This window comes from Gopherus evgoodei, chromosome 6 (assembly GCF_007399415.2).
Source record: "Gopherus evgoodei ecotype Sinaloan lineage chromosome 6, rGopEvg1_v1.p, whole genome shotgun sequence".
In the NCBI taxonomy this organism is placed as follows: Eukaryota; Metazoa; Chordata; order Testudines; family Testudinidae; genus Gopherus; species Gopherus evgoodei.
The window spans coordinates 16,653,777-16,681,217 of NC_044327.1; the positions used below are offsets into that span (position 1 = coordinate 16,653,777).

Consider the following 27,441-nt stretch of genomic DNA (forward strand, 5'->3'; position numbering starts at 1 on the left):
AAGACAGTCCCTGCCTCGGGGACCTTACAATCTAACTATAACACAAGAGACAGCATGTGAATACAAACAGACGGAGGAGTACAAGGAAACAATGAGACAATATTGGTCAGTATGATATGCTGTGTGTACAGGTGCATGCATAGGCGCCGACTCCAGCCCCAGTGCACCCACGGAAAAAAACTGGTGGGCGCTCAGCACCCACCGGCAGCTCCCCACCCTGCCCCGCCTGCTCCAGCTCACCTCCACTCCGCCTACTCTGTGAGCACGCCACTGCATCGTGCTTCTCCCCCCAGCTGTTTCGTGGGGCAGGGAGGGGGGGGCGAGGAAGGGAAATGTGGCACGCTGGGGGAAGAGGAAGCGCTGGGGTGGGGATCTGGGGAAAGGATTGAATAGGGGCTGGGAGTGGGGAAGACTTTGGGGAAGGGGTTGGAATGGGTCGAGGCTGGTGTGGGGAAAGGGTGTGTGTGGGGGGGTGAGCACCCACTGGCGCCAGAGAAAGCCGATGCCTATGTGTGCGTGCATGTATGTATGTATTTAAACCCATCCTTGGGAATAACCTATTATTACAATAGCCATAGCACCATTACTGCGGAAAGAGTTATGGAAAAACATCAGCCGGACTTGTCTCTGCATTCTCTCCCTCACATACTCTTTCCTTGGATAAACAACTCCCACAAAGAAAGTCCCATATGCTTCTTATGTTTGTGAATCCCCTACATCTTGCTGATGATATTCAAGTTCATAAATGGACTGCCTACTTTTACTCCACATCCATCTGTGGGTTTTTTTCCTGATAAAGAAATTTCTAGAAAGCAAATTTGACATACGATTGCTAGAAAGATGCATATAGCAGACACTACGACTCTTAAGTAGGCAGAATTATAGGCCAAAACACTGCCTGAACCTGAACTAGAGCCACAAAAACCTAGTAAGGTCTGCAAAAATCAAAGGGAAGACTTTAATATCAATTAATCTGCTCTGGCTTCATGCAGAGATCTGCTATAATTACTAACTTAATATTTTAAATCATCCATCTGGAACAATTTAACATGGTCAAGTGCAAACATAAAACCACACAGATTTCATCGAATATTTAAGGGTGCAGTATTGAGTCACTTTTTTACCTATGGAAAATTTAAAAAAGTGACAAATTAAAGCCAATTTGTAAAAGGCAACATTCCAGCAAATACTTCACGCACAGGATAGTATGGGGATTTTAATTCACAAGACTATAGGGGAGAATATATCTTCTCTATATATTAGCATCAAAGTTTTTCATTTGCATATATGAATAAAAATTATGGATGAGTAGTTTTGCTTTAAAAATTCAAATCTACTAAACTCCTGAGAGAGACAGGGCCATATTCCTTCTCAGTAATACCAGCGTAATTCAGCAATTTCAGTGAGTTAGTCCCAGTTTACTCCAGTGTAAGAGAGGAGAATCATATTCAGTGATTAAAAGATTAATTTAATAGATTTCACACGGTTTAAAATGCATAATTTCTTCAGTTAACTAAATTACATTTCGTAAGTAATCCATATAACTGAACTTTCCATATTTGATGCTAATAACAGATCAGATTAAAGGTTTATCTATTAGTAGGTTTGACAGCAATCTGCTTTGCACTATCCTATAGGAATTTACCATACTAATATACACTCATCTGTCAAGAATGAACCTGAGCCATTTAGACACTGAAATGAGACAGCTCTGCATACATGACACAGCTCTAACCACCTTTAGTTCTCAATTCCACTGGGGTGAGCTGAGAATTAGCAGGCAATGTAAAAACTTGCTTTTGCCCAAAAGGATGAAATAATTTTGATCATAGCGGGTCCAAATCTGCAACCTTAATGCATGCTGGGCTTCCCTTCTCTACACCTGTGCTATTAAATCCACTACCTTGAGTTACTCCTGATTTACACCAATGTAAGTGAGAGCAGAATCAGGCCTATTGAGTACTACCCTTCTGTCACAAGTAGTAGCATAAAACCAATGGGATGAAGAATTACTAATATTAATTTGTGACAGAAAATAAGCATAAGAATTGCACCATCCAGCCTTATGTGAGTAGTTAGTTTGCCGCCTCACCCCATAATTCACCTTGTGCCTTGGCAGCAGCAAATTAAAGGCAAAAACTTCTAGAACAATACATTTCACTGTCATGCCATCTGGAGCGGTTAATGATCATGAATGCCAACCTCAGGACAGACTGTCAAAAAGCAGGGCAGACACCCCAAACAAGTGGTATGTTCTAGAATTAGATGCCACCAACTCAGTAAGAAATGTGAACTCCTGAAGCACAATAACTGTCTTACCAGGTAGTCACAGTTCAGTCCCTTTGGGCTCTTCAGTCTATCCTGCCACCCAGGCAAGCTGGACTTAGTGATAGTTGATTGCCATACACCAAAGATTATAAAAGATTTTGGTTGTTCCCAGTCTCAAGAGACCAGTCACTTACCCCAGGACAATTTGTACCTCAGATCTCACACCAAAGACAACACTTGTAGCCAAACCTATAGTAAAACTAACTAACCAGTTTAGGAAAAAGAAATGAGAGTTATTTAGAGGCTAAAGCAGGTAACATATACACACAAATGAGTTACAGTCTATGGTTTCAAAAGGTGACAGAGTTGCAGCAATCTGTCAGCAATGAATGCCTTTTAGGGCTAACCCAGGTTGACCCTTCTGATCTCTGCTTCTGTTTCCTAGCTCCAGCTCTGTGAGAGTCAAAACAGCAAAAGAAAGAAAAAATTGTGTGTCCCTATTTTATCCCTCTTCTTCCAGCATTCTGGCTCATGGGATAAATGTGCTTTCTTGCACATAGCACCTTCACGGGTGTGAGAGGGCCATTAACCAAGTCTTTGTACCATAATGTTCCACAAAGGCCCATTTAATTTTGATAGTTGTTCTTGATGGGAAGTAGACCATTCCCTTCCTGACAGCGTTCACAGGTTCAGAGCAGGCATTTTTGCAGTTATAAAGCAAAACTTATTTATCACCTTATTGGATACAGGCATGCCAAGTAAGATTAATGCAAGCATTCCACAGAGTCTAAACACCAAAACACATTCTTACAAGTCTAACATCGATGTTGAACAATACTAGCATACCAGGTGAGCTGGGCTGGATTCAAGCTATTAATTTGTTAGTGCTCAGCTGAGAGTTACAGTTTTGGCAAGAGCTGGCACCTGGTCTGCCAGCATCACACTCATTATGCCTTCACTGCTAGTAAAAGGTGGCAAATATTGGCAGGCGTAGTCTTTTTAACTGCTCTGTTATGAAGTCATTCACACTTTAAATGGTATTTGGACATTATGGTAGACTTGACTTCCCACTTTAATGTGAGAGATTGTACTATGTGGAAGGCAAAACCTTTATGAGAAAGAGAATATTAATAAATTACAGTATATTATGATTTGATAGCATTTCCATATTTATATTTGTATTCCGAGCTGTGAGACAGTTTGGCTTTCGAATTTTATAAGCCAAATTCAGGCCCTCAGTAAGCTTAACACAGACAAAAACAAAAGCAATACAAATACGGGGCCTTACGCATATCAGCAATGGTCCCGTACACTACATTTTGCCTGCTACACAAAATACTCTTGTCAGGGATATGAATCATTTGACCAGATGTGGAGCACCCACGACAGTGGGCATGTGTGTTAAACCACATGTACCAAACTCCCTGACCCCAAGCCTTCCCCATGCCTTCTGGTGAGGACATGGCTTTCAAGTGGCATAGCTTTTGTATTTCAGCGGTGTGCCAGGGCACAGCCTGAGTGCATGAAAATTCGAGGAAATCCCTAATGTGAAGGCCTATCCCACAGGTCCTTGATGAACGAATGAATCAATGAATAAATATATAAATAAATAATCTGTAAACCACTGCAGCCTGGCTCCCTAAAGGTGTAATGGATTACCAGAGCCAGTGAAACTGGCAGGAGATTGGCTGTGCATGTGTGCCTCAAGCTCCATTTCCTACATGGCTTCTCACACTTTGTCCCCCTGCTCTCCCTGCCCTTCCATTAGTCTTCGTTTTTAAAATTTGCATTCATGGCTTCTGTTTTTTGTCTCCTAGAAGGCCGTTTGTAGGAAAGGAATTATGTTTCATTTAGATCTGAAATATTTTAATGCAAGAAAAAAATCACATTTTGTAACCTACCTTTCTGTACTATAGAAAATATACAGTACTATAAAGAAATACCAGATAGGCGCATATTAGGATTACAAGAAATATGCAAGAAAGTGGATTTAGCTAAAGATTTGATGTACAGGAGTTACAGAAAGATTGCAAAGGAAAACATCTAGCATGTCTATAAGTGCAAGAATCAAAAGAGGATTTATGTTAAGTTCCAGTATGTAGTGTAACTCTTCAGTATTTCCTGTTATACCCAGCATGTGTTCTGCATTAATTTCAGACAGAAATGAATTTGCTCATCAGTCAGTCTTTTATCATTTTTTCTTGAAAGAACTCCTCATTCAGCATTATTATTAGTTACTTAAAAAGCCAGATGTACGTTAAAGTCTTCTTTATGATATTTACACCTTACTTCCCAATAAGAGGCATGAGCTGAACTGAAACAGAAGTTTAGATAATTCCATACATAAAAGCACCTATCAACCCTTCCATGACACACAGACACCATACCAACTCTCAACCTCTAACAAGTGAACTGCAGCACTTTGAATAACCCCTCGACAGATCAAACTGGCTGTAATTTTTCTCAGTGCGGTTGAAATAGTAATAATCAACTTTCAACATATTTAAATTGTTCATTAAAATATGGGTCAAGATACCCTCCCCACCACTCCCATGGTGAAAAGGGGCTGGAGCGCGGCAGAATCCTCATCTGGTTCAGAGGCAGATAGGACAGCTATAGCCCACCAAGTCCTGGTGTCCCAGGCATAAGGGGTGTGCGTGGAGCTCCTTGCTCTCCAGTGATTGTGGACTGGCAGAATGGGCCCAGAGAACATTATTGCTGGTGTAAGTTAGAGCAACCTTAGGGTTGCTCTAACCTATACTAGGAATTGAACTAGCTTTTGGCTGCCCCTGGATTGAGGAGGTGGAATTAAGTCATATTTGGGTTGAGTGTAATTTGACCAGCATGAAGATCTGGCCCATGTATTTAGTTGCAGTTAGTATTATTAAAAAGCAATAATCTTGCTGAAAAGTGACATCATTATTAATATTAACATTACAGGGAATACAGCCAAAACCATTTATATTCTGTATTACTACTAATTTAAAAATCAGAAGAGTATTAATGTTTAAAAATGCAATGCATGACTTAAAGTTATAAATACTTTAATAATAAAAATACTTTGTGGCGATGCAGAACCTCTAATCAGGATGTAAAAGGGCTTTACAAACATTAAGACTCACAATCCCCCTGGGTGAGGAATATAAATATTATTATAGCCATGTTATAGGTAGGTATACTGAGGCACAGAGATGGTAAGTGACTGCCCACTACACAGTCGGAAATGGAAAACTGAAATCCTGATTCCTGTTGTCGCTCCTAGACAGCATAACATTAAACAAAAAAATTATCATTCAAAATGATCCTATATGTCACTTTATTGTTGTGAAGAACAGTCCTAAATGCAAGTTGGTACCAGCAAATACGTACATTTTACTTTGCACAATATTCCACTTGAATACTTTGGTTGCTCACAAAAACAAAGGTGTATTCCAGCTATTTTTTTTGGAAATATACAGTAGGGAATAACAAAGAAAGTATCAGAGACTGTTAGAAATATCCATATTTTGATATAATACAGTATCTGTGCACTTATGTTCAGTAATAGAAGGATGTAGGTACCACTTTGGCACACAGTTAAAACAAAAATGAGTAAAGTGTGGCACTGAAGAAAAATTAGCCCTTATTTAAGGCCAAAACTAATAAATGGGGGCAAAATCCGGACCACAATGAAAATAATAACAAAACTCCCATTGACTTCAGTGGTGCCAGAATGTCACCTCTGGACTTCATGGAGGTCTAACGTGGGGATTAATATAAAGCACATCAGATCAGATCCTCAACTGATGTATACTGGGAGAGCCTCATTGTCTTTTATGCAGCAAAATCAATTTATACTAGCTGAGGATCAGGAATATGCCTTTTTCCTTATTCATACAGTAGCTTGATTTCAATAGCTTCTCTTTGTGTCCTAATTCCATGGTTTCCCACACATTCTTACGCCATGGAAATTGTGCATAGCAAATTCTGAGCTTACTAAATGGTCACACTAGGAAATTACATTATTTTGGTGTGCAGAGTCATTGTTTTAGGTAAGTTCGGCTGTTCTGCCATGTAAAAAGCCTTTTCAAAACCAGACATTTGTGTTCAAATCCTTGCTTTCTGTTCGATCATTACTCAACAGCGGTGAACTGAAGCAATGCTGCATTTGCTTCAGATGTGTAGCTGTTTGAGACTTTTTTTTGGACACGAGTCTTTACATAATTACACACTTAAGTTTCTTAGTAAATCTTGCATCATCCATGGTATGACAGCACTTGGCACTAAGCACTGTAAATAATCCTGTTTTAAGTGCACTAGATATGTGGGCTGCTTCCTGGAATTTAAATATATAAACATGCAAAAGGAACATCTCTACGTTCCCTATGTGCACTCAGTTCCTACTTTACTATTCCTGTAGTAAAATAAAACGTTTGCTCTGCATTCCTGTCTATTGTTTTATATTTTTGCACTTTAAACAGATTCAATAAATACAAAGCTTCCCATGTATTAACACTCACAAAAAGATAAATTGAGACAGGAAACCCAGTTCTTTTCAGGACTGGTCTATCAGCTGCACAGTGCATCAACCAACTCTACTTTTCTTTTTTCTTTAAGGAAAGGGCTCTGGGTTGGGAGTGAACAGGTAGGAAGGAGAGAGGGGCGACTGTAAAGGAGCTGCAGATCAGAAACAGAGCAAACTCACGGACTACCACTCATCACCAGCAACATGTGGCTTTTCCAGCTGTACATCAAGAAATCTATCAATAAGTACACTAACAAGGCAGCCTGAAAAATAACTACAAACCTACCAGTGGACAAATTCATCCCTGGAGTAACTCCACTGACTTTCAGTGAATTAAACCAGAGATAAATTTGGTCAAAAATTCCTAATTGGGGATCAAGTTTTACCTCTGGATGGAGGACAAACATCTCCCATTAACTTGCATTACCTTAGTGAAAGCACATGAAGGCAGAATGTGGCCCTTTATTACATAGAGGTCAGACTAGATGATCACATTGGTCCCTTCTGACCCTAAAGTCTATGAATCTATGCAACCAACTCCCTTCTGCCCCCCCAAAAAAACACCCAACCCAAAACCACAAAAACCTTCTAACAAACCTGTGCTGATGCTCAGGAAGGGGCAATGAAACACTGGCTCCATAAGCAACCCTGATCAGCTGTTAGTGGGATGCAGCAGAGAATCTGTCCCATAGTCTATAACCCTCTCTGCGAACAGTATGGTCACCACCACGTAATTTAGACCCCCTGCAAAGACACCCCATCCACTTGCTCAGCAGAACCCGGATAATCTTTGGTGTTAATTTTTAAATGTTGGGAACTAAAGTTTTACTTCAAGAGGGCAAGGCAATGTAATCTCCTGTGGGGTTTCCTACAATGCTATTGTTCTAGGATTAGATTTGGTTTCCAAAGCGTCCATCTGCCCCCATGCTGCCCCTTCCTTATTCTAGAATGCACTCTGAGAAACTTCTTTCAAGCCTTGAAATTCAAGGGAGCTAAATTTAGGGTTCAAAGCATGTACCACAAACTCTCCCGTTAACCCAAATGAGGAAATTGGCATTGATGGCCACTTCACCAATGGCACAGAAGATCCACAATAGCTTAAGGGATTCCTGATTTGGGGGTTTCCTGCTCCTTCCTTGGGCAAACGTTCCACTGATGTCAATGAGAATTTTGCATGAATAATGAATTGCAGCCCACCATTATTTCATTCCTTTGGGATATGTCCCCTTTCTGCATTCTCTGTAAATCCCATGGACGATAACAGAAGTTATGCACCAAAAAAAGGAAAAAAACCCAGACCCTCTTAGTTTGCAGATCAGAGAAGCTCCAGCTGCTGAATCACCGTTTGGGAATGTAACAATTTAAACTATTAGCAGAACAGTTAAGTCATTTCTGCCAGACCCTCAACAAACCACCACTCCATATTAGCACCAAACTTGGCCTTCCTGCAATGTCCATTATTTTTGTTTTATCATTTAGATATACTTTTCAACAATAATATTTATAACTCTATGAAGCAATATCTCCAAGCAATAGAGACCTAGCACATGACTATGCAGATTGAGAACATATGCCATTATTTCCATGTTTATTTACTAAGCAGCTGAGGACAGGAGTCAGACAGTTTTTGGTTAACTCCAGAGTGCTGAGGCACATGCAGCAGGGTTAGGCCAGAAATTATAAAATAGAAGTGGTGCCTTTGCCAATTGTTTTGCACAATACTGTGAAACCATTGTTTCGTTTTAAGTTTTTCTCTGCGTATAGTTCAATAAACTTCTGCAATCCTGATTTTATAGCATTCTCTAGATTTTCTGAATCTTTGCCATCCCCTGTTGATTATGGTGAATATATAACATGCTCGCTCTTGTCTGCTAGCTTGTCTGCTAGCTGTCTGCTAGCTATGAAAAAATTCTGTGGAACCCAGTAGCACTGGGAGTTCTTTTTAAATGATCTGAATAATGCAGCTGCAAAAAAAAATTGAGGATTTTATAAAGGGGTCTGGAAGGAGCAATGAGATTCACCACCCTCTGAAGTCACAGTGGGTTTGTTAGAAAATATCTGTGTGAGAGGCCACCACCTTCTTAGCACAACGATTGACTGGGATTTGAACTCACTTTGCCTAGCCTTGTGACATTCTACTAGCCTACATTACCTTCACCACAAAAAGGCTTAATTAATTCAGACAAGTTTTAGACAAAACAATGTGGGCTTGATACTTGGCCTGACCAATCTCTGCAGAAGGTACGTACACACACACACACAAGTAGCATGACCTTAGCACTCCCACAGCCCCAAGGACAGTATTGACCCCATGGGGTTGATTCACTAGTTAGAGATCATCAGGATATAGCAACACTCCAGTAACCCAGCCTCCCTAGCCACACCTTTGAGACTCCTCCCTATGCTAGCTCTAGTCTAAACCATGTTAAAATTCCCCCATATGGTCGGAATTCTCACCTGGGTCATTAAAGGATTTAAGACTCTGAAGCGCTGCCAGAGCCTAGGCACTAAAGATATGCAATGCAATTTGTAATGTCCCGATTATTGAAACCCCCAACACAGATTTTAAAACGGAAATGAATAGACTGATGCCTCAAAAAGCCAAGCAGCCAAGCAGAAGACAGTGAAGATTTTACAAGACTTTTTGATGCTCACTATCTCCTGCTGCACATGGTGAAACGATACACTGACTCCCTTAACCCCAAACCTACCCTTTGGATTCAAGGCTTTTTTTGCCTATTTAAAGACTCTAGGATCAGGCACTCAGCAGGTCGTCTTTTCAAATGAGAGCTGTACATTTCTGGAGGCAGCAGGCTCATCTCAGTTCTGTCTGGATCTGCCTGTCTGAATGACTGCCTCTTTATGAGGTCTTTCCCACAAATGAACCCATGGATGTCTACGGAGATAATAAGGGTATGTCTACATCGCACACTCCTTAGAGCGGTGTGCAGAGTACACACATCACATGTCCCCCTAGCTTGGGTATAAATACCAGTGTAGGCACTGCTTAGGAGAATAAAGACACACCTGAACCCTGTGGGTATGTCCCTTATATGGCTCTCTACATGCCCATGTAGCCTTTCCTGTCTACTTTTCTATTGTTAGCAGTGAAGCTTCCTGCTGTTGGAGCCTGGTCCCTGCTGCAGCAGCTCCCCACAGACACATGTAGCTACACAACACAGTGTGGACACAGTCTGCCTTTCACTGCAGCTTGTCGCTACACATACACACTGGTGCAAGTGATGTGTAGTGTAGACCTACGCAAAAAGAGTGAGAACATTCTTGCCTGGCCCGCAGTATACACTCTCTGAGCATCAGTCATGATTAAATGTCAGTTTAATGCCTTTACCAGTGCTTATAGTTATTCAGTCTTTGATTCCGAGCCAAAATGTCTATTACTAAGAAAGGCTTTCTTCCAATTAGTTAGGTTCATGAGGTAATTAATTAATGCTGTCCCAAAATTTTTTGTGTGCTGGAAGTGTGCCACTGTTATTTCTGAGCAGGGTCCAAATATTTCTGAACTAAGTTTCTGCAGTACTCTGGACCATACATCAGTAAAGGATGCAAGCAAAAGTTTGCTAAACTGCCTCAGAGGCCTACAGGCAGATGAAGTGCTGTGTGTTGTGTCTCATTATATGACAGCAGACTGTAGAAGTTCTGTAAAAGTAGTAAGAATAAATCAATCTACAATATCATTAATGGGGAAACTTAAGAATTTATAGACTGTTTTGTTCAAGTAGAACATTAGCAGATAATACCTTTAATACTTGTGTATCCTTTGTCTTAATGCACAAAAGGTTATTGGCAAGATTACAGCTTTAAACCACTACTTGTGTTTGGGGAACGGGTAGTGAGAGATGAAGTGCACCAATGAAGAACTCCACAACTCAGAACATTGCAGGAACAAACAACAGTACCGGATACATTTTCTAAAGGGTGTAAGGAGTACTCCCATCCCACAAGCTGGTGTGGAAAGGACAGGGATGTTAATTTCTTTCCTACTGGGGCATAAGGACTTCCTCTCGAGGGGTTTGGAACCCCTTTAGCTCTTAAGTTCCTGTTAAGAGGTAGGTAAGGTAATCCAGGCCCACTCACTCCACTGGGCACCAGCTCAGGGGCCTTAACCCGGGCAGACAGAATCAATCCTCCACCCTTCCATGTGAGCTTAGCCTGAGCGGAGGCTAAAAAATTTGACCCCCAAAGTGTTGTGAAAGTGAAAGGCTTGACCTCTGAAGGTAAAGAATTGGAGTATTTACATTTCAGTAGGTGCTATTATTATTTCCTTTGTTATGCCGGTCAGACCAGAGGATTATAAAGGTCCCTTCTGGCATTAAAACTATGAAAGACAGCTGGAAGTGCGAAAAAGCCATTCATCTAATTTTCTCCAAGGACCCAGTTAAAATTCCACAGTGTGGAATCACGGAGGTGATGGTTTTCCCCAGTTTCTGTCATAATGAACTATTCCTCTCAACTGCCCCTCATTCTAGTCCTTATATTGCCCATGTTCCACAAAAATCTGGTGTCCTCTCACTTGCATTCTTGAAAATTATTTACATCAAAAATACAAGTGCACAGTAAAAGAATTAATCTCACAGCATTTTAAGTTTCTGGCATGAAGAACTTTCGTGTGTCCCTCGTTTTGACTCAGGGCCTGGGTGGATTGAGAGGTCTGGTTATTACAATGGATTTGAACAAAGCGAGGGTTCCAGAGGTATACCGGTTTGATGGGATAGAGTGAAGGGCAGTGGCTGGGAGAAGGAAACGTAGTAAATGATCAGTTATGTTTTCCAGAAAGGATGTGGACAAATTGGAGAGAGTCCAGCGGAGGGCAACAAAAATGATTAGGGGGCTGGGGACATGACTTATGAGAAGAGGCTGAGGGAACTGGGCTTGTTTATTTAGCAGAAGAGAAGGGTGAGGGGGGATTTGATAGCAGCCTTCAACTACCTGAAGGTGGGTTCCAAAGAGGATGGAGCTTGGCTGTTCTCAGTGGTGGCAGATAACAGAACAAGGAGCAATGGTCTCAAGTTGTAGCGGGGGGGGGGGGGTCTTGGTTGGATATTAGGAAACGCTATTTCACTAGGAGGGTGGTGAAGCACTGGAATGGGTTACCTAGGGAGGTGGTGGAATCTCCTTCCTTAGAGGTTTTTAAGGCCTGGCTTGACAAAGCCCTGGCTGGCATGATTTAGTTGAGGCTGGTCCTGCTTTGAGCAGGGGGTTGGATTAGGTGACCTCCTGAGGTTTCTTCCAACCCTAATCTTCTATGATTCTATGAAGCTTGGCACTTCTACTCAGAAATTAAAAACAGAAGTCTTTAAAATATGATGGCAGTCCTATTAATTTAAACTACCCACATGCTGTGTGCGTAGGTGTTTCTGCATTCCACCCACAACTGTGACTTTTCCTGCTTTTATTTTTTTGTTAGTGCTACTGAACATTTCTTTTTATATAGCATTTTGAGGCATCAATACACCTAAATCATGGTAATGATTCAAATAAAGTAAAAAAAAAAAAAGTGCTCTGCTGTTATTGTCCACACAGACATGAACCTGAGAGGAAGTCTGGAGTACTGCCCTGACAATACAGATGGAAATGCAATCCCCCAACCACAAGGCAAGAGAGCTTTCTCTTGATTGGTGGGGACACAAGATAGTAGTTCCTTTAAGAGCCTCCCCCCACTGGGAATTGAGAGGGGATTAACCAGTAGGAGGGAATGGGATGTTTCACCTGATCTGATGGGCAGGCCAATGGGGCTCAGGGTAAGCCATTGGCCCCTGTGCACCTGAGAGAGGTTATATTAACCTCCTCCAACCTCTCGGGCCTGTCTTTTTTTCCACGCGTTCAGGGCAATGTTACGCTGCTTGCTGCTTTGTACTGACCTAATCCTTCCAACAATCACCTATGCAAAAAATCAGTTTGAAAAGGGAGACATCTGCAAAAGTAACAGCCAGAATAACGAAGGAAGATCCTTTGTTCTTTATCTTCTCACATTGTTGTTGCAGAAGCAAACTGCACACTAAATTAAGATGGAAATTTTGCATGGATGTTTATCGTGGCTTTTATAAGGGAACACCCTTTGCTTGAACTTTATGGGCCTTATAACAAATTTTTTTTAGTTATTCTCAGTAGGTTTCTTTTGAGTTTATGGAAAAATATGAGAATTGCCTGGTGATAAAAACAATGAGCCAAACCCTTAGCTGCTGTAAGTAGGTGCAGCTCCATTTAAATCAATGGAGCTGCACCCATTTACACCAGCTGAGGATTTGACCCAGTACCTCTAATCTCCATGCATGTTAACCAAACACTCTCTCCTTGTGGGTAAAGATTTTGCCTTTTGTTTTAAAGGTGACAAGTTCAAATTGTAATAAGGTTCTATACAGTTCAACAAAAAATATCTATGTAGTCTTAACTTTTCCTATTAATAGTAACATATAGTCATTTATTTTTTACCATTTTTACAGAGCAAAACTTGGAGCAAAAACATTTCACATTTAATAAAAGTCATGGGGGGAGGAGGGGAGAAGGGGAATACAGAACAGTTGTGTTTTAAACATTAAAGAAGGCAAGTGTTGCTGTGTACTATTAGAGAAAGAAGGGAAATGAGTCACTCATTTCAAAGGGCCTGATCCAAAGCCCATTAAAGTTAACAGAAAGTTTCCCGCTGACTTCTAATCAGGCCTAATATCTCTATCATAACAAGGCCATGGGCAAAAACATGGCTCATTTGTTCTGCTAAAAATAAAGGTGGGGCACAGAATGGGGACCACAGCAGATGGACATAATATCCAATTTCTCTCTTTACATTCATGCAGGCCAAGTACTAAGCTGTGTTTAAACTATCACGTTGCCAGTTTATGGCGTTAAATTCATTATCTGGTTCCAGAGATTGTTATTTTAGTGTGTCTAAAGAACTGAGTCTGGATACAAATTCTGTTTTGAAGATGATGAGATCCGCATGTCCTTCTCTTCTGCATGGAGTCTGTGTGGCCAGCCCCACCTCTGAGTTGTGGTAATCACATCACTAATAAAAAAAAACCCCACAACCTTCCATTCCTTTTAAAGTCTGTATTCATATAAAGCTTTAGTTTTGCTACAGTCTTCTTTTCACAACGTTTATGCGGCAAAGTCAGATCACATGGGATTTGTTTTGGCATAAGCAATGTTTCCCAGAAATCTGTTAAACCCTCCCTTTAACCACATACACAGTGCCATATTAACCTCTTTTGTATTATTGTGTAAATATAAGGAGGAGGAATCAAGAGAAAATAAGCTTTAATCAAGAACTCCCTACCACATTTCAGGTGGCATCATGTCTTTGAGAGGAGATTCAATCCATGAAGAACTCAGTTGCCAAAGAACTCTGCTTCTGAGAGCCTAACTTTAAAGAACATCACTGCAGGTGAAGGGAGGCTGTGAAGAAGATGCAGTCCCTGACCTAGCAAGAAAGCAAGGCTGAAGGAGATAAAGAGGTTATATTTTAGCATTCTGTGTGGCTTGGAACAGAAGGAACTTTATAGGCTATCTTAAAAATGATAGGACAGCAGCAACATCTTAGGTCTATCTCTGTACAATGGCAGAGTGTAAAGGCAATTTTTTTTTTTTTTGCTTAGCGGCAGCTGCTGTGTTTTCATCTGAGAGTTTACATAAGTTTGAAATGTGATAGGTGCACCCAAGGGAAGAGAAAGGAAACATAAGATATCTGCTTTGTTCATCTGGGGATGTTTGTGGGGTGGAAACCAAAAGATTTTTCACTAGGGCTGCACAACACCGAGGGCCAGCCATGATATTAGCAGCTCCTATGTACGCGCATCTCCAAGTAGAATTTAGCATTCTGATATTTCTCTGAGTTTCTCCCATCATTCTGTCTCATATTTTACTTTCCATGGACCTCCTTTGTCACAGCTGTCATGGAAATCTCTGAATGTGTGTGACTCCTGTGTGGGCCATGACTCACTTAACTTTGTTTGTTTGCATAAAGCATAGAACACTCCATCTGCTCCTCTTTATACGGCAAATCATTCACAATACTGGAGGAGGTTTAGGGCCAATTTCTGCTGTCTGATGTTGAGCATGTGGCTCTCATTTTATTTTATGGAGACTTTCTAAAGGCCATTTTTTGGGTAATTAGGGAAGCAAAGTACTGCTTTCATTGACTTTACACCATTATTTTGTTGCCTCAGATATAATGCTATAAACCACGCATCTAACCACTGGCATAAATAGAATAATAATAACTCACTGGTCAATTATATCATGGTGAAACGTAGGTAGCAACATTATACGTAAAGTTATGAAATCCCCCGATGATGCTGTTAGCACATGTACAAAACCACTCAGCCTTGCCTAGGCAAAGGTTGTTAAACTGGTCTATCCTATCCAGAGAAATGTGGGTTTACCTCAATTTACAGGTAAGTAGTAAACAGGTCCTCAAGACAGCTGGGGGAGTAAATGAAAGGAGACAAAGCAAATTTGCATTTCAGCAAACATAGGTGGGAAGGAAGAGCATAGAGACTCCATCACCACCAGACTCCATGTCACCTTCTTTACAGTTTGAATAATCTTTGCTTTGAAGGGGTAATCTTCAGAAGACTCCACTTTCAAGATTCACTGGACAATAAAAGAAAGGAGGCAGATAACCCCAAGTTCTCCCTCTTGCTCTTTCACCTAAGATGACAAATGCACCAGCAGCCTCTGAGAAAGATCTTGACCAAGGAAAGGGTCAGTCACCATCTTGCTGGAAGACTGCAGATGAGAAAGGCCATCTTTAACAAAAGCCCTGAACTAAAACTTGGTAGATTAAGTTCTAGACTTTTAAATGCATGCTCTCACTTTTATTTACTTGTAACCATTTCTAACTTTCTTTCTTACACTTGAACTCACTTAAAATCCCATCTTCTTTTGTTAATAAACTTATTTTATTTTCTAATATAAACCAATCCAGTGCTGTGTTTAGACTGAACTATTCAGTGACTCCAGTCAAAGTAGCAAGCTGTTGAATATTGACTCTTTACGGAACAACAAACCTTTAATATCTGAACTTTCCAAGAGAAGGCTGGACAGCGCAGAACACACATTATTGGGATAATCTGGGACTGGGAGTGTGTTGGGGTCCTGCTGCAAGTAGTAACCAAGGCTGGTGAACTGATGTATTGCTGACAGGCTGCTGGGGTCAGAGCTGCTAAACCAAGGCTGCAGCTATACAGATACTGAGCATGCGGCCTGCAGGCTGGTAGGCTGTTTGTGAGCAGCCCAGGTTGGGAATTACAACAGCAAACCTTTGAGAGGCACCCAAGGTTGTGGGGCAGGTAGTGACACAGCCCGTCACTGGTCTGGATTGCACCCCGGACCGTGACGTGTATACATTAGAGGAGGAGAACAATTTTCTATCTTGATGAAAACCCAATGCGCAAGTCATATCCTGTGAACTGAAGATGATCTACAATGGTATCCACAAGCTTAAAAAATTGAAAACTAAAGGCAGCAGAATTAATCACAGCCCATCATCAAGTCCCACCAAAGCAAACTTGCCAGCAGCATTCCCGCACGTTACACCATGAATAGGAGCTGGCATAGAGTCTGGAAATTCCTCATGCTTTACAAAACCATACTTATGCTCCCCAGGGGCAAGTTCAATAAAAAACGCTGCAATCTACTTCAGAAAACAATATTTCAAAATACGTTTTTCTTTTAAGGAATACATATGACCTTTTGTCTCTCTCTCTTTCCTAAGAGGCAATACAACACTTCAGCAAATTAAGTTATATTCGCAAGAATAGGCCAATTCTATCCAAAAATACAAGTGTGCAACTTTCATTAACTTTGCCAGATGACGCACAGATGGCAGGACTTGGCACTTCACTGGCATTGCATATAATACATTTGACTTCTGCAGTACTAATAAAAAACAATATTTACCTGTACAAACTACTGAGAGACATAAGTGTTGAATACGTTTGCCATATTTTGCCATAGGAATGCTCTTTCTTGAGAAGCTGAGCCAGAAGAAATCAGATATAAAAACCGACCTTTTTAAATTGAGTTAGGATTGAGAATATATGTCACTTAAAATAACTGGTAGAATGAAATATTCTTGAAAGCAAAGAAATTTGAAGTTAAAGTGTGACATGCTCAGGTTCCTGCAGCTCCTGTTGGCCAGAAGCAGCGAACCATGGCCACTGGGAGCTGCAGGGGGCCATGCCTGCAGATAGTCAACATAAACACGTCTCGCAGCCCGCCAGCAGATTACGCTGATGGGCTGCGTGCTGAAGGTGGCCAACCCCTGCGCTATACCTTACTCATCCTTCTCACAGAGATCTGAGAAGATACCCTCCATTCTTACATCCCAGATCTATCAGTGTCCTTTCCACTCTACCCTTTGAGCAAATAGAGGCCTGACAACAGTTACAAATGATACCGAACAACCACATAACCTTAATTTTAAAAACAAACATTATGAAACATCATGAAAGGCCATAATATTGTTGTAATTCATATACTCAGCAGAGCAGGCTTACATTTCATGAGGCAGATGGTGAAAATTTCATTACACATGTGAGAGCGTGGAGACAGAATTAAGATTGATACAAATCAGTATTAACATTATCTTACATTTGTTTTTCTGTTGATATTTCATTATAACTACTTCTCTTAACTAGCTTATAAACTAAATAGAAAAAAGTTAAGAAGTGTTTTGATTATTGTAAAAGCAGCAAAGAGTCCTGTGGCACCTTATAGACTAACAGACATGTTGGAGCATGAGCTTGCATCTGACGAAGTGAGTATTCACCCACGAAAGCTCATGCTCCAATATGTCTGTTAGTCTATAAGGTGCCACAGGATTCTTTGCTGCTTTTACAGATCCAGACTAACATGGCTACCCCTCTGATATTTGATTATTGTGACATTTCTCTCCCCTTAAAGTTAATGCAACTGAACACAACTTGTATATCCCTTTTACAAGCATATTTTCCCTTCACTTATTGTAATCATTCCATTATGTTAAAAAAGCATTTCCTTAGATGATCTTTTGATTGCAAGAAAACTTTAAATTGAATTTGGTTTTGTTAGTAAAAAGGGATTTCTTAATGACAAAATGGCTGATATCCATCCAACCATATTTTTATAATAGCTCTCATCACTGTAGCATCCAGTGTTTCCCAGAACTGAAAGCTAATTTCACAAAAGACCAGTGCAATCATTTTCCTCCTTATTTCCCTTCAAGCAGTTCAGGCTATATATGTGAAAAATGAGTAATAAATGAATGTCTTCTGTGAAGATGGATATTGCATCTGACTATTTCATCTTTGTTCATGGACAATGCTATATGGAATCCAGGAATTCCAAAACACTGCCTTCATGTTTCTCCTATAGGATACAATAAATGTCTCTATTTCAGTCACAGGATTCTCTTTCTATCAGCACTACTAAGGGGCAGTTCACAAAAACAGTCACACAAAAGTCTTATTGAAATGTGATATGTTTCTGCTTAGCAACCTGGAACTTTTTTCTTCTCTAGCAAGTGAAAGTCAATTTGGGAGAATCCAAGAGTATTCGTTTATCATGAGTTTAATGTAAGAACCGCTTGCATTAAGATTAATGCACAAGGGCCTGATCCAAAACCTACTAAGTCAATGGGAGTTCTTAGTTCTTCCATTGACCCTGGATCAGACCCATAGTCATAGATCTGCATGCAGAACAGCATATGACTTCATGTGACCTGGTTTAGATTTACATTTAGGATATGTAGATAAACTGAGGAATCTGAAAAATGGAGACTGACCTGTGCATTCATGCTGTAGTCCTTTACCATAGTACCCTTTTTCACATATACATTCAAACTGCCCTGTGTGAGTGCCACATTTGCAGCTCGCCATGATGTCACAGCAGTTCTCATTTGCCTCGCAGAGATATGAACAATGGGATATATCTTCTTGAATGTAACTGCCAGAGGGCAGATCTGTAATACAAATCAATTACAAAGGCCACAAAAGTTAATAATTAGTGAAATGTCACTGAAAACTTTATAGTTCCAATATTCACTTGTGGTGATGATGATGTGAAGAAAAACTTTAGTTCTTTGCAATGTATGTCTCAAATCCTGAAGTTCTTAACTAGGGAAAAATGCTCACTGAAGTCTATGAAGCAAAAATCCTGAAGTCTTTACTCAGTTTCTTTTCAGTTCTTACTAAGGCAAAACTATCATTGGCCTCAATGCAAGAATTAAAAGGAAAACAAGGGCCCAAATTAGGTTCCACCAAAATCACAGGAATGAATTTGACTTTGATGACCCTATGAGATCAGTCTGTCACTGAATATGTAAGTGTTAAAAATAGGTAGATTTTCCGCCTCCACAAAAAAAAGATCTAATTAAACATCCTTTAAAACAGAAAAAAACACCATGCACCAAAAGAATTTGGTGGTAGATATGTAGCATATAGGGTGACCAGATGTCTCGATTTTATAGGGACAGTCCCAATTTTTGGGTCTTTTTCTTATATAGGCTCCTAATACCACCCACCTCCGTCCCGATTTTTCACATTTGCTGTCTGGTCACCCTAGTACCATATTCATGTTAAATCAGAAAGTTTACTTAAATCAAAACTACATAAATACTCATGGATAGATTCTTAGTTGATGTGCAGTTGCATAGCTCCATTTAAGCGAGTGTAGATACACTTATTTACACCAGGTGAAGATCCAGCCATATATTCTTAACAGCTATTCTCATCCTCTTTTTTTTTTGTTCAGTGACAATTCTTCATAAAGGTAAACATCAGAAACCAGTTCCATTTTATAGAATTTTTATGCCTAAAGAAATGTCACATTTACGAGAGGTATTTTTATGAATTTTTGAAATATTCTAAATATGTGCCCACAGTATATAAAGGCTTTTATTAGTACTGAGACAAATCCTGAAGCCCTTCCTAGGGCCTGTCTGCATCTTTAGGTGCCTAAATACCTTTGAAAACTGGCCCAAAGTTCTTATTTAGGCAAAATCTCCATTGGGCCAAACCCTGACATCCTTACCCAGTTCTTACTCAGGTAAAAAAAAGCCTTGAAACTGGTCCAAAGGGCAATGTACGTGCACATCAAAGAGAAGAATTTGGCCCAATCTGTTGACTTTAAAAGATCTACTATTTACCTTAATTCCTGAAATCTGTTGGTTTCTGTTGAATGTAATGAATGCAAGAAAAATACCGAAGAAAAGAGACTACAACACCTATATGAAACATTTCACAAGGCCTGTTACAGTAACTCCTCGCTTAACGTTGTAGTTATGTTCCTGAAAAATGCGACTTTAAGCGAAACAATGTTAAGCAAATCCAATTTCCCCATAAGAATTCATGTACATAGGGGGGTTAGGTTCCAGGGAAATTTTTTTCACCAGACAAAAAACTATGTATTATATAGACATTCACACAGTATATGTTTTAAACAAACAATACTGTTCACAGCTATGATGATTGGGAAGCTTGGTTGACGTGGTGAAGTTAGAGGGTGGAAGAGGGAGGGACATTTCCCAGGGAATGCCTTGCTGCTAAATGATGAACTAGCACTCGGCTGAGCTCTCAAGGGTTAACACATTGTTGTTAATGTAGCTTCTCATCAAGGCAGCACGAACAGGAGGGAGGAGAGACAGCACAGCAGACAGAGACAGACACACACATTGTGTGTGGGTGGGAGAGAGTCAGAAGCACACTGCTCCTTTAAGTAAGCTGATCCACCCTTAAGTGCATTGTCTTTTTAAGTGGATCAGGAAGTTGAGACAGCAGCTGCTGCCCCAAGCTCTCTCTGTCTCTCTCCCTCCACGTCCCTTCCCTGCTTTATATGGAGAAGGGGTAAGTGGACTGCAGGAGCAGGGGGGAAGGGGGACACCCTGACATAAGCCTCACCCTTCCCCTTCTGCACAGCAAGCAGGAGTCTCTGGGAGCAGCTCCAAGGCAGAGGGCAGGAGCAGCACATGGCAGTAGGGGGGAGGGAGAGCTGCAATTGATAGCCTGCTATGTGGCTGCAGCACAGGGAATTTAGGGGAGTGGGGAGCTGATAGTAGAAGCTGATAGGAGGGCTGCTAGTCCACCCTGGTTACCACCCCCGTCCAGTTAGCTGCAACGGGCTGCTCTTCCTGCAAGCAGTGGACAAAGCAGGCGGCTGCCAAACGACATTAGAAGGGAGCATTGCAAATTTAAATGGAGCATGTTCCCTAATTGATTGGCAATGTAACAACGTAACAACATTAACAGGACGACTTTAAGTGAGGAGTTATTGTATTTCCAGCCAGTCTTATGCTCTCTATAGCATCTGAAATGATACTTCCAGGGTTACTAAACGTAATACCTTCATGAAGAGCTCTGCGAGCTAAAGCCTCAAACTCTGCAAAGCTGTGAAGCAGGTAACAGTGTTCCTCTTTTGGGTGGGAAGCCATGTCATTTAGTTCTCGGATGTTGCCTTGCCATATTCCAAATGTGAAGATCTCTACTCCAAATTCTATACGCAAGGATGCTGCGATGGGTCTAGGATCACCTCCATTGGAATATCCATCAGTAATGAGAAATATCACCTTTGTGGCATTTTCACGGGAGTGCTGCAGTATTTGCTGAAATAGAGTATAAAACAATACGTCTCAGGCAAAGGGTTAGCAGTGGATGACCTGCTTGTAGTACTTTCTTCCACGGTGCATCTCCTTTTATTTGGCTTGTTTTCTGACTTAATCCAATTTTGCTGGACCACCCAGTACTAACACAAGAAGATCAACAATCTTTAATCAGAGACTGGTTATCAAGCCAAATATTGACTCATTTTTATATGCTCAGACTCCTGGCATGATACAGATATTGTGAATTTGTGATACTGGGCCAATGAGCCACTTTCCACAGCAATAAATAAAATCATCTGCTCTGGCAGAGGGCAAAAAGAAAAAGAAAATTCAAACACACAGTTCTTATTGAGGTAAGACCTTCATTAGTGTTTCATCAACTCTGACTAGGTAACAAGTAGGGTGGATAGTACACTGTAGATGCAACTTAAGACCGATTGGGCCAGATTCTCAGATGGTGTAAACTAGGAAAGTGGCAACGGAGTTATGGTGACTTACAGCAGCTGAGGATCTGGCCCCTGTCCTTTGCAGTTTATCATAGTGGGCCACACATTTCACAACTGAAATCATTGTTCAGAGCAAAACCGTTTACTTGACCCCTTTAACACAGTGGTGGGCAACGGCCTGTCAGGGTAATCTGCTGGTGGGCCGCGAGACAGTTTGTTTAAATTGACTGTTCACAGGCACAGCCGCTCGCAGTTCCCAGTGGCCACAGTCTGCCGTTCCCGGCCAATGAGAGCTGCGGGAAGCGGCGGCCAGTCCACAATTCTGATCTCGTGTGCATGGAGCGCACATGCATCAAGAGCATAATCTGTGCGGCCAACCACTCAGAGAATAATTTAAGGTCCCAAGTCTACAGCTTAGAGGCAGCAATCTCTGCTGCCATTCAGGATTCCCAGCCACAAACTGCAACTCTTTGGACTGAGACCAGGATAATGTATTAACAAGTTTGGTGTACTACAATGTGGGTAACATCTGCTATTTGGGCAGGAGTAACATAAAGGACAGAGCTGAGTCCTGTCCTCTCCTCTGGGAAATGCTACTATGAAGCAGAACCTGTTGCAAAAGGCCTTATTTTCCTCACCCACATTAAAATGAAGGAACATAATTCCTGTATTGACTAAGGGCTGGATAGTGCAGTCCTTTCTCAGGGAAGACTAACTGGAGTTAGTGACAATTCTGACTGAGTTAGCACTGTGGGACTGAGTCCTAAACACTGGAGCATGCTAAACATACTCACTCGGTCTTACACTAAACATTCTGAATCTTTCAACTACAATATTGAGATATGTTCTCTGTCCATAGGTATGCCATCCAGTTGATTAAGCACTTTGCAAAACATCTGTCATTTAATTTTCAGAATATATTTTGCAAAACATTTTGAAGAGTAGATGTATAGTATATGCATAATCTTGCAAATTAGTGCTTTAAATCTATCCATTTGCAATCAGCTTGATTGGAATCTGTATAAAACTTTTGCCAGGCAAAATATCTGCAAACAAAAAGCAAAGACCACATGCACCATAATGTTTCTGGATGAGATATCTTCTTATTCGAACCTGCAGCTTTCCATCTCGGGATATGACTGCAATGGGTTACTGTACCACCCCTAAAACACTTTTCATAGAATCACAGAAGATTAGGTTTGGAAGAGACCTCAGGAGGTGATCCAGTCAAACCCTCTGCTCAAAGCAGGACCAACACCAACTAAATCATCCTAGCCAGGGCTTTGTCAAGTTGGGCAGTAAAAATCTCTAAGGATGGAGATTCCAACCACCAGCCCCCTAGGTAACCCATTCCAATCACTTCCTTCAATCTGCTATAAACGCTCCTACTAATGCAGCCCAATATGTCGTTAGCCTTCTTGGCAACAAGGACACACTGTTGACTCATATCCAGCTTCTCATCCACTGTAATCCCCAGATCCTTTTCTGCAGAACTGCCACTTAGCCAGTTGGTCCCCCACCTGTACTGGTGCATGGGATTCTTCCATCCTAAGTGCAGGACTCTGCACTTGTCCTTGTTGAACCTCATCAGATTTCTTTTAGCCCAATCCTCCAATTTGTCGAGGTCAGTCTGAACCCTATCCCTACCCTCTAGCATATCTACTTCTCCTGCCAGTTTGGTGTCATCCGTGGACTTGCTGAGGGTGCAAACCATCCCATCATCCAGATCATTAATGAAGATGTTGAATAAAACCGGCCCCAGGCCAGATCCCTGGGGCACTCCACCTGTTACTGGCTGCCAACTAGACATCGAGCCATTGATCACTACCCATTGAGCTGGACAATCTAGCCAGATTTCTATCCACTTTATAGTCCATTCATCCAATCCATACTTTTTTATCTTGCTGGCAAGAATACTGAGGAAGACGATATCAAAAGCTTTGCTAAAATCAAGGTATATCTCATCCACTGCTTTCCCAATATCCACAGAACCAATTGTCTCATCAGAGAAGGCAATCAGGTTGGTCAGGCATGATTTGCCTTTGGGGAATCCATGCTGACTGTTCCTGATCACTTTCCTCTCCTCCAAGAGCTTCAAAATGGATTCCTTGAGGACCTGCTCAATGATTTTTCCAGGGTCTGAGGTGAGGCTGACCGGTCTGTGGTTCCCTGGATTCTCCTTCTTCCCTTTTTTTAAAGATGGGCACTATATTTGCCTTTTCCAATTGTTCGGGACCCCAGCCCAATCACCATGAGTTTTCAAAGATAATGGCCAATGGCTCAGCAATCACATCAGCCAACTCCCTAAGCACCCTTAGATGCATTAGATCTGGACCCCCATGGACTTGTGCATGTCCAGCTTTTCTAAATAGTCCTTAACCTGTCCGTTCACCGCTGAGGGCTGCTCACCTCCTCCCAATACTGTGTTGCCCAGTGCAACAGTCTGGGAGCTGACCTTCTCTATGAAGACCGAGGCAAAAAAAGCATTGAATACTTCAGCTTTTTCCACAGAATCTGTCACTAGGTTGCCTCCCCGATTCAGTAAGGGTCTCACACTTTCCCTGACCTTCTTCTTGTTGCTAACATACCTGTAGAAACTCTTCTTGTTACCTTCATATCCCTTGCTAGCTGCAACTCCTTTACTGGAATGGTTCAGGGAAACTGTACTTGGAAGTGTCCAAGGGGGCAATCCTCAAAATTATAATTTTTTTTTAAGTGTGTAAAAATAAAAACTTAACTTCTACAATTACCATTAAAGCTACTGTTTTAAATGTCACTGCATCACCCATTCAATGATTGTGAACCTGCTAGTTTACCTGCTAGCTATACTGCTGTCAACACACCAATGTCAAAGCTAACAAGTAGTAGTAATATCCTGTGTAAGATATGACATTAATGAGAGTTTTGCCTGAGCCAAGACTGCAGGATCAGGCCTTATATCAGTTACACAGACTAATCGAAGGTGCCGGTGTACTGGTCGTTACCTCTTACAGGGCCTAATCCAAAACTTTTTAAAATCAGGAGAAAGCCTCTGATTGACTGCGGTGGGGTTTTGGATCAGGTCCATGTTGACTTGTGTTTTGTGAAGCATTATGGCATGATTATGCCTTCTTTTGGAATTCATAAATCCCAGATCACAAATTAATTACCATCGTAGAAGCACATCATATTTTATATATATAAGATAAAAAAAATTAGATTTTCTTTATGACACTAAAGTGCTAAAGGCATGTTTATTTAATGCATATACATGCCTTTAGCATTTTAGTGTCACAAAGAAAATCTAAAATCTTTTTTTTTATCTTGAAGGAAAGTGGGCATCATGGCCACCTGCTGTCACAGCACATTTAATGGAAACCTAGGAAACAGTTACACAAGATCATACCCCAAAATCTCCCTTTAAAATTATTATACCCTGATCTAGCACTTATTGAAAAACAGTTGATCAAGAACCAATCTCCAAAAATGATTTTCTGGACAAAGAGCATTTAATTAAAAGGAAAGTGACACCAATTGTATGCCAGCTTAACAAACAGCTGCTTCAGACCAGAGATCGAGAAGTTACCTGGTGTGCATTCAAAACATGCAGACAACAGCGGAACCTGCCAAAGAGACAATCAGACAGCTAAATGTTGCTCCTAGAAAAAAAAATTAATAGCTTGACCCTTAAGCTGTATGTTAGATGTAGAATCCCTGTTGTATAAGGAAGAGGACTAAAAGAACAAAACGGAGAGATATTAAGCATTTGAGCAAAGAAAGCAGACACGTCTATTTTTAAATTATATGCATATGGTAGACACTCCAATTGGTTGCTTTGCCTCTTTTTATGAACCTGGCATTACATACAGGCTACTTGAAGGAATGCTTGATATTCCAGTAAGGGTCTACAACTGTTGGATGTTTTTGGTAAATTTTACCCTAATCTATGGTCACCGAGGGAGCTGAGGCCAAATGGATTACATTTTTCCCCACAAACATTTGTCACACATTTTTCATCAGTTTTATTTAATGAAAATCTGTATCACCTTCTTCTCCCCGCAGCCATGCCAGAAAAGTCTTGTAAAAGCCACTTTTGTTCTGAACATTTCAACTTTAATTTACATAAGTAGAATGACTCAAACTCTGCCCCTCACCCTATAAACATTTATGTACAAGTAACTTTATTCATATCACTAGTCCCCCTTAACTCAATGGGGCTACCCACATGCATAAAGTTAAGCACAAGTATTTTTTAGGATCAGGTCTTGAGTTTTTATGGACTGAGCATAAGAGCCCATGAGTTATATTGGAGATTTGGATAGGACCTATTTCTCAGAGGCACTGAAAACACACAGCTGCCTGGACTTCATACTCAGCATTTCTGAAAATTAGGCCCTAAATGACCTGTTTAATTGAAAATGTGGTCCATATCATAATTACAGTAAAGTAATTTTAATAAGAGACCAACCGAAAACACAATTAAATGGTCACAATGCTGGTTAATTATTGCGGAGGGTCCATAGTAAGCTTTTCTCTTTACCCTACTTTCAGGTTTTAAGCACTGATTGGATGCGTTAGACTGTTTCAACACACAATCCTTTTACTCTTATGACAAAATTCAACATTCCTTTCACATTAGCAAAAAGTTATTGCCATCTGCATTGTATTCAGTCTCAGTTAGTGTGTACAAGTATCTGGCAGACTAGCCGTCTCCCCTGTGCCAGGAATAGCCCTCAGAATTATAAAAATGTAGTCTTGTGTAACCAAGTTAGTACACAAAATCCAGCTCTAGAAATTCAGTAGTTAGAATAGATAATTCTTATAAGAATTCCAGGGCTAGTTGCCTTTCTCTGTTTTTAATATTGATTTAGGGTTTGTGAAAGGTATGGGATCGGCAGTATCTGAGACTGAAGACTTCGTATCCACTGAACAGGTACAGCACAGGAACTGCGGTTATTATTCGCCTTGCCTCTGAAGTGAGAGAGTTGCTCAGTGTTTGTGCCTGTTCTATATTTGGCCTTTGGAAAGGCTGCCAACTAAAATGCCATTTGTGATAAAGACACCTGTCCATGAGGAACTGAACTAAGATGGACTAATTCAGCTCAGATAATCATCAGATAACATCTCTCAGGCCCTGGCATTCCGGGATGGAGTCATGCCAGCAGAGTGGTTGTCCTTAAAAAGTTTCAGTGTTATCTTAGATGCCAAAATAATGTTACCCCAGGATTTACAGTATTCCCTGGGTATTCCCTTATGCCAACATTTACAGGACTCCTTAAAGGGAGTGCAGGGAATACCTACGAAATACTGAGCTACAACTAATAACTGTGAAGTGTTTTATAGAGAGTGATTGCTATAACTTCTTTGCATTTCATTACCAACCCACAGAGCCATTTGTCCTTTCTGTATCGACAGCTTGTTTATGTTTATCTAGTTTGTAACCTGTGAGCAACGGGAAGATGCACAAGCCCTTGGACTAATTCAGAGTAGTCTCAAAATCCCCATCATGTCAATTGAGACATTAATGTCATTAGTGCCTTGTGTGTGGCGGGGGGGGGGGGAGCCTAACCTTTGTGTGACTCAGCTACTCATCCTCAAATTAGGAATAATACTTCTGAACCTCACAAGATGGTCAGGAGGCTCAAATGATG

At 40.9% G+C, this 27,441-nt stretch overlaps 1 protein-coding gene across 1 annotated transcript in view; it reads right to left on the reverse strand.

Annotated features, from left to right (window-relative positions):
* SVEP1 (sushi, von Willebrand factor type A, EGF and pentraxin domain containing 1) overlaps nucleotides 1-27,441 on the reverse strand; it is a 174,926-nt gene that overhangs the window by 137,312 nt on the left and 10,173 nt on the right. Inside the window, exons 2-3 of the mRNA XM_030567203.1 lie at nucleotides 21,107-21,365; nucleotides 18,552-18,728 (exon numbers count right to left, since the gene is read on the reverse strand). Coding sequence (XP_030423063.1) covers nucleotides 18,552-18,728; nucleotides 21,107-21,194 — 265 coding nt within the window. The 5' untranslated portion in view covers nucleotides 21,195-21,365. The remainder of the gene's footprint in view (nucleotides 1-18,551; nucleotides 18,729-21,106; nucleotides 21,366-27,441) is intronic.